The following is a 10,015-nucleotide window of genomic DNA, read 5'->3' as shown; positions in this document are numbered from 1 at the left end:
TCTCTGTCTCTCTGTCTCTGTCTCTGTCTCTCTCTCTCTCTCTCTCTCTCTTTCTCTCATCCCTTCCTTTCTTTTTATGTATCTGGAATTGCACTCCATACTTTGCACTTGCCAGGCAGGCACTTATGTCTCTGAGCTATATCTGTGTACTAGTTCTTTGGTTTCCTTTGCCATTGATTTCCAATCTCATTGTTATGTGATCTGATAATATGCATGGGATAGTTTCAGTTGAGTTACATATACTTTAGTTTGTTCTATGAGAATATTTTCTATTTAAGAGTATGTCCCAGAAAAAGTGTCAGTGGAGCCCTGTTGTATTTAAGGAACTCATTAGTATTTGTAAAACTATTTCATTTTCTGATAGAGATTTTTTTTATTACTTGGTGTGGTCACCGAGTCAGTTGAGAAGAGAATAATAAGCTCCTGATGTCAGGTACAAGAGAGGAGAGTTGCTGCAAGGTACAGAAAGGCTTGTGTGCTGTAATTGCCTGAGGATGGGGTTAGGCAAGAGGATGGGAAGAACTGGGAATCAAGCTTGATGAACTAAGAAAATGACCTTGAACATCATATTCTGAGGAAATAATGCTACATGTGAGGCATCATATTCTTCACAGCTTCAGTGGTCTGAGGTATTGCAAAGAGATCTACACTTGTTAAACCACATCGCAGAGTGACAGAAACATCCCCACACTCCCACAGCCAGTGTACTTGAGTTTCTGTTAGTTGCCCAGATATCAGTTCCTGCTACTTCTGTTTCTTAGAAACAGCTGGTCACTGTGATGCACAGCTGGTCTTATCAAACATATTACAAAAACCAATCAAAGACAGCCACGGACTCTACCTCTCTACTTCCCGTTTGAAACCCCATAAAAACCTCTCTGCCTGAGTCACAGTGGTAGCTCAGTTCACAAATGCTTTTGATTGTCAATAATTTGGTTTCCAAACAGAAGCATTTGGCAAAATTCTGTTTGTTTACAAACTCTTCATCTGGTGACCAACATGACTGCGGCCATCTATTTTAGACAGATGCAACTGTGGCCATTTTTCCCAGAATCAGGGAACAGATTAAATTTGTCAACTGATGTACCACTGTAGTTAGCCCAAAATATGTCACTAAAAGTGACCATTTAAAAAGATTTCTACACTAGCAACAAAGTCTTTACACTAAAACCATCCATAAATTTAACACAAAATAAAACAAAAAGCCCAAGAGAAACGGGGGACTAAAAGGCAACAGAATGCCTCCAGAATCTCTTAGCTCCATGAAGCCAATCCAGGGGATAGAGAACAGGATAAGCCACACATGAGAATTACTTCAAAGGAGGTTGGAAAACAGATCAGAGAGGTACACAGAGGGACCACAGAAGACATAACGAAGCAGATAATGGAAGTAATAACCAAAGTGATCCAGACGCTTCCAGAAGACACAAATAACAAACTAGCTGAGCTAAACAAAACTATACAAACCATAATGACAAGTTTAGAAAAAAAATTGGAGTCCATAAGAAGGTTAAAATCAGAAATCCAGGTGATTAAAAATTATATTGAAAGTTTGGGCTGCAGAAATGACCAGTGTGAGAACAGAATTTCAGAACTCGAAGGCAGTGGTGCTTTCAGAGACCAACTACACAAACCAACAAGACAACATGAAAAATGGACTCAACCACTGGATGACACAAAAAAGCCTATGAGTAATTGGAAAAAGCGATAAATCAGAAGATAACACTAACAGCATAAAAATATTCACTGAAATAATGGCAGAAAACTCCCCAAATACAGGAAAAGAAACAAGCACACCAATAAGTGGAGGCATGATCAAAAGAGAGCTTATTATACTTTTAGTACCAGAAACCTATCACAGGAGACAAACTCTTAAGTGCTATTACAGAAAAGCAACAAATTACATGGAAAGGTAAACGCATTAAAATTACACCAGACCTCTCAACACAAAACTTCAAGGCCAGGAGGACTGAAGTGTTTTGAGCTCTAAAAGATAACTTCCAAACCTGACTTATGCATCCTGCAAAACTCTCCTTCATAACTGATGCAGACATAAAGTATTTCCATTACAAGAAGACAAGATATTCATGGCCACCAAACCAGCATTACCAAAAAATTTCAACTGACTTGAAGATAACAATCTCTAATTATTGTGCTTTGAAATTTTGTTTGTTTTTCTTTTTTTTCTCTTTAAAGTAAAATAGATTTAAAAAGAAACAAAAATTTTAAGGGTATTTCTGGAAAACAACAATAAAGCCAACAATGTCAATAAATCAAAAAGAATGAATATACCCGGTGTGATGAGCAGTTAAGCAAAAGAAAAAAAAAAAAAGGAAAGGAATATCAACAAGAATAAGTCGATAGTTTTCAGTAAAAACTCTCAGTGTGAAATGGTTTCAATTCCCCACCAAAAGACACAGACTGGCAGAACTGATCCAGAAACAAAATCCTATGATACGCAGGAATCAAGAAACACATTTAATTCAAAAAGAAATTCACAGATTAAAGATCAAAAGATGGAAAATAATATTCCACGCAGGAAAAGAGAAAGAAGTAGTGATCCTAACTTTATTTTTTTTATTTAAAAGAAAAAAAAAAAAGAAAAAACAGTATAATGGTACAAGTAATACAGAATTGCAAAAAAAGGTAAGAAATTATAATAGATTACATATTGTCATCTTAGAAATGGTTGTTCAAGTTACAGTATTAAAGCATACAAAGTGGACATTCAAACAGTGAGACTGCAAACAGTTGTGTTCAGTGATCCAACAAAAATTTAGTAATATGTTCATTTATCTTAACACACCTAAACACACTTGCAGTTGTATCCTTTAGATCACTTTTTTTCTCTGTTTTACAACAAAACCCAAAATGTGTAAATTTTGTAGTGATATTAACTTTAGACAAAGTAGACTTCAAGCCAAAACTAGTCAGAAGAGACAAAGAAAGTCACTACACATAGGTGAAGTGAATAATTCCATAGGAAGGGATGACGATTATAAACACACTGAATAATAACATGCCCAACTTCATAAAACAAATACAGACAGGCAAAGTTAGATAAATATTAACAAATGGTAAAGGAGGATCTCGGTAATAACCCACTGTCAAAAACAGATCATTTGAGAACTGGGCTCCTAAATCAGGCAAGATGCAAGATTGCTCAAGGTGCAATTTATTGTCAGCTTACAAGACAAAAAGTCCTGTTTTTCCAGGATTTACTCAGTGGCACGTGTTTTTCTTTAAAACTGGAGACACAAGGGACACAGGAGAGGGGAGGTAAAAAGATTTAAGATGTCCTAGTACAGGTACCAACTCTCCATGATGAATTTAAGTACAACTAACTTACTAATAAAAATAAAAGTTAACAGAACAAAAATGACACACAGCCCTCTTTATGGTCAGCTAAAAACCAAAATCGCCTTGATGGGTACAGAGCTACTATTTCTGTCATTTTGAAGATCCCCATGTAAATTGGCATGGTCTAAACCCACACTGTTAGCCCTGTTACAGCTTCACCCTGCTGTACAGGGATGATCTCCAGGGATTACGCTGCTCTCTACTCACCAACAGGAGGCTTAACGGGAGGAAGTCCTGACTGTCGCAGAATCCAACTTCTGTGTTTCTGATACACTGCCTGTTCCAACAACCATGAGAGGAAGTGTGCAAAAACAAAGTGCTGTTAGTTTTAACACTTCACACGGGGCACAGGTAAGACACACATCTCCACACCTACAATGGTGTCTACTGAGGAATCCTAAGACTGCCTGGGAGAGTGAGGCAAGAGCATCAGAGGGCTGCCCAGAGTGGTTCTGTCACCACCCAAGGGGACACTGGCACCTAAAATAGCAATAGGGCCCCTTGGAAGTGCAAACCACCTCAGTGTGCACATACAGAGAGGACAACCACCTAACATAGCTACTCTGCAGCTCCTTAAGCCACACTTTGATATAGCAACTGGACTTTTCCTTGTGCCCTACAGCTAGACCTCCAGGAATGAATGGGGTGAATCAGCAGCACGAAGGGGAGGAGGGAACCCCAGCTGCTCTGCAGGCACTGCTCTCAGGGTGGGTTGCAGGCAAAGAGGCACAGCCCAGAGGCCATGGCCAGTGCTTCTCAGAAGACTAAAGCTTGTCTCAGTTTCTACAAAAAAGGATGGAGAACACGGAGGCAGGGGTCCTTGTTTGACAAACACTGGGTGGCTAAACAGGCAGTACAGCCCTGTCACAAACTGGGTAAAGAGCTTGCAACATCTTCTGCAGATATTTACACTCCCAGTTGTACAGTGTTTTGTTTTCCTGCAAGTATACCAGGAATACTTCTTAGCAACATCTTGCCATAGCTCTAGAAAAGACAGATAGCTGGCCGTGTTGGTAAGACTGGGCAGTCATTGTAAACCTTCATTCTAAAGTCTAGGAGACATGCTGTAATTTATCTTATACTCTCCACCTCGCAAGTCATTTGTAACAGTCCACCTTCTTACCAATGTGGCATAGACATCTTCTATGTAATTTACCCTGACAACTTTTTCTATTCAATCCATTTAAATTTAGTGTTACACAGTTTGCCTGCACATGCCTGTAATCCTAGCACTCTGGGAGGTTGAGGCAGGAAAACTCCAAGTTCAAACCAGGCCTGGACAATTTAACAAGACCCTTTCTGGATAATAAAAGAAGGGGTGATGTGTAGTACAGGTAGAAGGCTCCCTCCCCAGTACCACCCCAAACCCCAAAACAACAACCACAACCACAAAAATGCCTCCAAAAAAACAAATCAACAACAAACAGACTCATTAATACTACCCTTTATTTTTGTTTTGTTTTGTTGAAACAAGGTCTCCCTGTGTAGTTCACACTGGCCCTACAATCCCTGTGAATTCGAGGCTGGTACTGAGCTCTCAGCAACCTTCCTGCCTTAGCTTCCCCAGTGCCGGGATTACAGGTGATCTCCACACCCAGCTATGTTAATATTGCTTGCAATGTTCAGAGAGAAAATGTGATTCTTATAGTGAAACAGAAATTGAAGGTACAGGGAAAACAACAGAGTACTCATTTAGACTATTTAGTAAGCCAATGGAAATTAAGCTCAAGGCCCGTCACAGCTTACTTACTTATCTATTTTATTTATGATACAAGGTCTTCCTATGAAGCTCAGTATAGCCTTAACCTGGATTTATGATTCACATACATCTCAGATTCATGATTTTCCTGCCTGAGCCTCCCAAGTACTGGAATTACAGGCATGCACTTCCATGCCTTGCCAACATTTGTAAGACACCTTGAGGGAGAAAGTGTTAATTCTTAAGAACTTACTAGTTAAAAGACACACTGGAAAGTGTTCAGCTTTAAAAAGTTTATATAAATGTATTTTTCTCTGATTTTCATACAGGCAAGAAAGAGAAAAAAGGAAAACTACCTACACAGGGGGCTAACAACAGGAAACTTGTAACAACCCCACTGGTACAGTTTATACAGCACAACCATGTACATCAGGAATGAGAAGGAATGAAGTCTCCACCTAACACTGAGATTGTCAGCAATGCACGAGGCTCAGGACTCCATCAGCTTCACCCACATGACACATTGAAGCATCAAAATCACATTACTATGATGCCCAAGTTACAGATATGGAAACTGAGGCACAGCACAGCTGCATGACTTGCTCAAGGTCATGTCCCTGCTACCACAAGAGCTGGATGTGGATGTGGGCTCTCTCAGGACCCTATCAGTGCCTTTTACTAGGTGGGCAGGACTGTCAGGGACTCAAGGTCTCCTCTCAGCCAACTGCACTCTTCAGTCAGCAGTTACATAAGGGCCATCCCGACTGCACTGGAAAGGTCAATGCCTTGCCATCTCTCACTGAGAAGGCAGCAGGGCTGCCCTAGCGGTCTCCACAAGGCTTCTGCCTTCTTCCCTGTCCCTCTTCAGGTGGCACAAGGTAAGTATATGGAAAGATAACACTGGAGGGAAGGGAAAAGGAAAGACAGAGTTGGCAGAAGCTGGAAGTTGTGAGCTAAAGTTTACTCTGCCATTTCTTCTAGTGTGGAGAGAAGTCCCAAGTGTCACACTGCAATTTTCCTGGCAAGCCAGTGCTGCCTGCCACACACTGCACCCCACAGGTGCATCAGCCTCAGCCCTGAGAGCACAGATGGGTGCTCCACTTTATTAGTTGGGCAAGGATGCTAAGGTTCAACCAGACAGATTTTTTAAAAATTCTATTATTGTTGTTAACCATTTTCCAACAAATGTTAGGGCTAATCCTGAACCATTGACACCTGGGCATGCAACCAAACTCAGATGCTTTGTAACACATACAATGGCCACTCTAGGTAATTATTAGCGCGCACATGCTCCCAGCCAGTGTTGCATTACATGGCCCACCACATACCATCCATCTGGATCTCATTGGGCTGCACAGAGTGGGAAGACTTGGAAGAAGAGACTCGGAAGTTTGCAGGGAGTGTCTCTGATGACCCAGTTGCCACGCCATGAATGGCCTTTTCTCTAACCTTCTCTCTCCATGAAGGTGCTCTCCTAAAGTGTTTGTCATGCTCCTGGCAAATGAAAACACAGAACAGGCACACTCTAATAAAGATAACTGTCCTTCAGAAGGACTCCTAAGCCCCTGACTGTTTTGCTTTACTTAGCCTTTCCTGGTGACCTTCCAATGTGCTGCACACACTGGAACTTCAGTGTGAGAGGAAACATGATTACATTCCTGCTGGGCCCCAACTGGAGAAACGAGGGCAGTCCTGGGCACCAGGGATGTGATTTTCTCACCCATCAGAATATTTTATTTCTTACTGTGGACAAGCTCTTGCCTGCTATATAATGTACTTTTATTTATTTTCAAAATATTCTGGCTACAAATAATCCAACAAATGCTTTGCTTCCAGATTCAGCTTCCATCTTCTTTGTGAAAATCAAGTACTCTTGGAGCTCACTGAAGACAATCGTAATGTATGGCAACAGGTTAGTTATGATTTAGCATGAGGGGAAATTTAATATACTTTTGAAAGAAACCTTCCAAACAGAAGAACTGGGGCAGGACAGTCAGCTGTCACCAAAACACAACTTAAGACTTTGATCGCAGGCTGCAATCTGTTTGACAATATAGAAATAATTTTTGAAGGTTGCCAAAAATTAAGTAGTGGACCAAGAGCAAGGATCAGTAGTAGAGCACTCAACTGGCATATGTGAAGCCCTGAGGTTGATTCCTAGCAGTGAGAGGAGAAAAAAGCTGAAAACTTACAACATCAAAACGTCTGACAGTCCCAAGGACCAAAAGGTCGGCAAATTCTTTGTCCAAGACATTTCGAGCCTGAAGTAACAAAACAACAACTAAATATATCTGAAGGATGTTACACATTACAATTTTTTAAAACAAAGACTTCAAAGACTCACATGCTTGCAACACAAACTGGAAAGAAAAGATAGTGAAAAATCAAGCATTTGCTTATTTTGAACTACCATATTATAGATTAGTTATGGAAAGTGATTACTAGTTGTCTAGAGTTAAATTTTCTCTCCATTCAAATGAAAAATAAGTATTCTAGAACCACAGAAAAACCGAACACTGTGGCTAAGCAGACAGAGGCACAGACTCCGTTGTCACCTTTCTGTTCTCTGTCGGGATCTGTAACAACAGGGCCAATGTGTTGTAATCGAAGGCTTCATCTAAGGCCAGCTGTGCGCCATGAACCCCACTCTCTATGAGGTTGTTTGCAAATTCTTTAAGGCCAATGGATATGACCCAGCGAATCACTCGATCATTGCTCCAAACAAGCACATCTGTGAAAGAACAAAACAACTGTAAATGTGGCTTCAGAAAACCTCTTCATCATACATGTCCTGCAATGCAGGGGAAAGATTCCTAGCATGGATCTTGATCCCTCAGCTCCTGAAAATGGACTCCACACTCACAAATACTGACAGACACACACATAGACACAGCTGTTTTGGTTCTGCCTCATTCTAATAAAAACTTTCCCTTTAGAAGCCTCCCCTAGTGCACTCAGGTGTCACAGTAAGATTGTGGATAGGATATATTCAGGGAACAATACAGCATGATTGGCTGAGGATGTAGCTTGGTGGCAGATCACTTGCCTAGTATGTACAAGGCCTGGGGTTCAATCCTAAGACTGCAAAAACATCAGGCTGAGGGTCAGAGTCAGACCTAGCACGTATAAGCATGTTTCCTACACAGACCCCAGAGTCTCCTGAAATGCTTCTCCATCATGAAAGGGGCAGATACCATGACAGTTCAGATACCTTGCTGAGTTCAACACAAACTCTTTGCTTCTGACCTTCTGACCTTCGTTTTCTTTTACTTTTTCTTGTTGTTGTACTGGGAATCAAACTCAGAGCCTTGTGCTTACCAGGTAGGTGCTAAGCCACTGAGCCATACCCCAGCCCCTGTGCTTCTGAAGCTTTGGTCATATCAACATCTTAATATATTACAAAGAAAGAATTTTAAAGACATTCCAGCATATTAGATTTTGGCAATCGTATATCATACAAAGATAATTATTAAATGTATTCTATTACAGACCAAAAAATTGCCACTCTGTAAAAATATATCTGACCACCAATCTTTTCAAAGACTGCTTTTGCCAACTGACAAAATATGGAGAGGGGATATAGAAAACAAATTAAATGGATTAATACATTTCATGTCTGATTTTTTTTCTCAACTTTGTTTTGGTACCAGGGATCAAACTCATGACCTTGCACTTGCCAGGCAGCCGCTCTGTTGTTGAGCTATATCCCCGGCCATGACTTTCTTTTCTAAATAGACCTCAACGTATTCTTTGTTTTAAAAGAATTAAAACCCAGGCCTTGCACAGACTAGGCAAGTGTCCTACCACAGGGCTACATCCCTGGCCAATAGATAATCCTTTATTTTATTTAGAAAAAGACATCAGAATGAGGATGAAAATAACAGAACCACGATGCAGCCTGAATGAATCAACTATGGAAGACTTGACACAGTGCTTGATCATTATTCAGTAAGTCTCATTTCTTCTCATCACTGCAGTGCTATTAGTAACTACCGAGAATTCTGAGAGACTCTCGTGAGCATGACATTCAGTGTTGTCTTCAGAGAAAATGCCTGTCCCTGTCATACTGAGGGGGCTGCCATGCCCTCTCCTACCTCCTGGCCTGTTTCTGACATGTCTTTCCTTTGCCCACAGGACACTCTGTGGTTTCTGTAAGGACTGCAATCCCAGTTAGTATGGGTGCTGTGGCAGGAGGGTCACAGGTGTAATCCCAGACCAGGGTACTTAGTGAAATTCTGTCTCAAAATAAATAAATAAATTACAAAATTATGGGTGCTAGGCTATTGGTTGCCTTGACCTCTCCCTCCCTCTGGGAGCAGAACTGTGTGCCCTGCATGCTGCCACAGGCCTTAGAAAAAGCTCCCAAAGCTGTAGTTTTAACCTCTATCCAGTAAGCAAAAGGCAGTGGCTTGTTTGCCTTGCTCTGATCTAATAGCATAAGGCAGCATCTCTGAGAGAGCGTATACAGTGTACAACAACAAAAGGAAAACTACATGAAAGAATGCCAGCACCAAGAGGGTAGCCTACAGACTGAGATAAGCACACACTGTCTCAGGGCACCCCTTTTCATCCCTCCTCTTGTTATCATGCCAAGCCAGTTGTTTCCACTTAAAAGTCTTCCCTGATTTATTTTTTTGTGGTACTAGAGACAGAAGCCAGAGCCCTGAGCATGCTAGGCAAGTCTTTTTTCACTGAACTACATTCTTAGCACCCCTAATTTTCAAATCTAGTTTTAGTGTTCTGAGACAGGGTCTCACTAAATTGCCAGGTCGGCCCTGAATTTGTGATCTTCCTGCCTTAGTATTCTTAGTAGCTGGAACTGTAATTTGTGTAATTCCCAGATAAATGTATGATTATTTTGTGCTTTTTTTTTTTTCAGTCCTAGGGATCAAACCCAGGGCAATGCAAGTGGTAAGCAAGTGCCTTATCACTAAGCCCTTGATTTCTTTTTGAGGT

At 40.9% G+C, this 10,015-nt stretch overlaps 1 protein-coding gene across 1 annotated transcript in view; it reads right to left on the bottom strand.

Annotated features, from left to right (window-relative positions):
• Positions 1 to 4,788: 4,788 nt before the first annotated feature.
• The window catches only part of LOC134472798 (liprin-alpha-1-like), a 56,534-nt gene continuing 51,307 nt past the window's right edge, over positions 4,789 to 10,015 (bottom strand). The window contains exons 17-20 of the mRNA XM_063235125.1: positions 7,615 to 7,790; positions 7,252 to 7,320; positions 6,388 to 6,553; positions 4,789 to 5,959 (exon numbers count right to left, since the gene is read on the bottom strand). Of these exons, the coding sequence (XP_063091195.1) occupies positions 5,856 to 5,959; positions 6,388 to 6,553; positions 7,252 to 7,320; positions 7,615 to 7,790 (515 nt within the window). The 3' untranslated portion in view covers positions 4,789 to 5,855. The remainder of the gene's footprint in view (positions 5,960 to 6,387; positions 6,554 to 7,251; positions 7,321 to 7,614; positions 7,791 to 10,015) is intronic.

This window comes from Cavia porcellus, unplaced genomic scaffold, assembly GCF_034190915.1.
Source record: "Cavia porcellus strain 051 isolate PalLab524CR breed Dunkin Hartley unplaced genomic scaffold, mCavPor4.1 scaffold_25, whole genome shotgun sequence".
Taxonomy (NCBI): Eukaryota; Metazoa; Chordata; class Mammalia; order Rodentia; family Caviidae; genus Cavia; species Cavia porcellus.
Note: the sequence above shows the minus strand (reverse complement) of the source record. Positions and strands in the feature narration are given on the sequence as shown.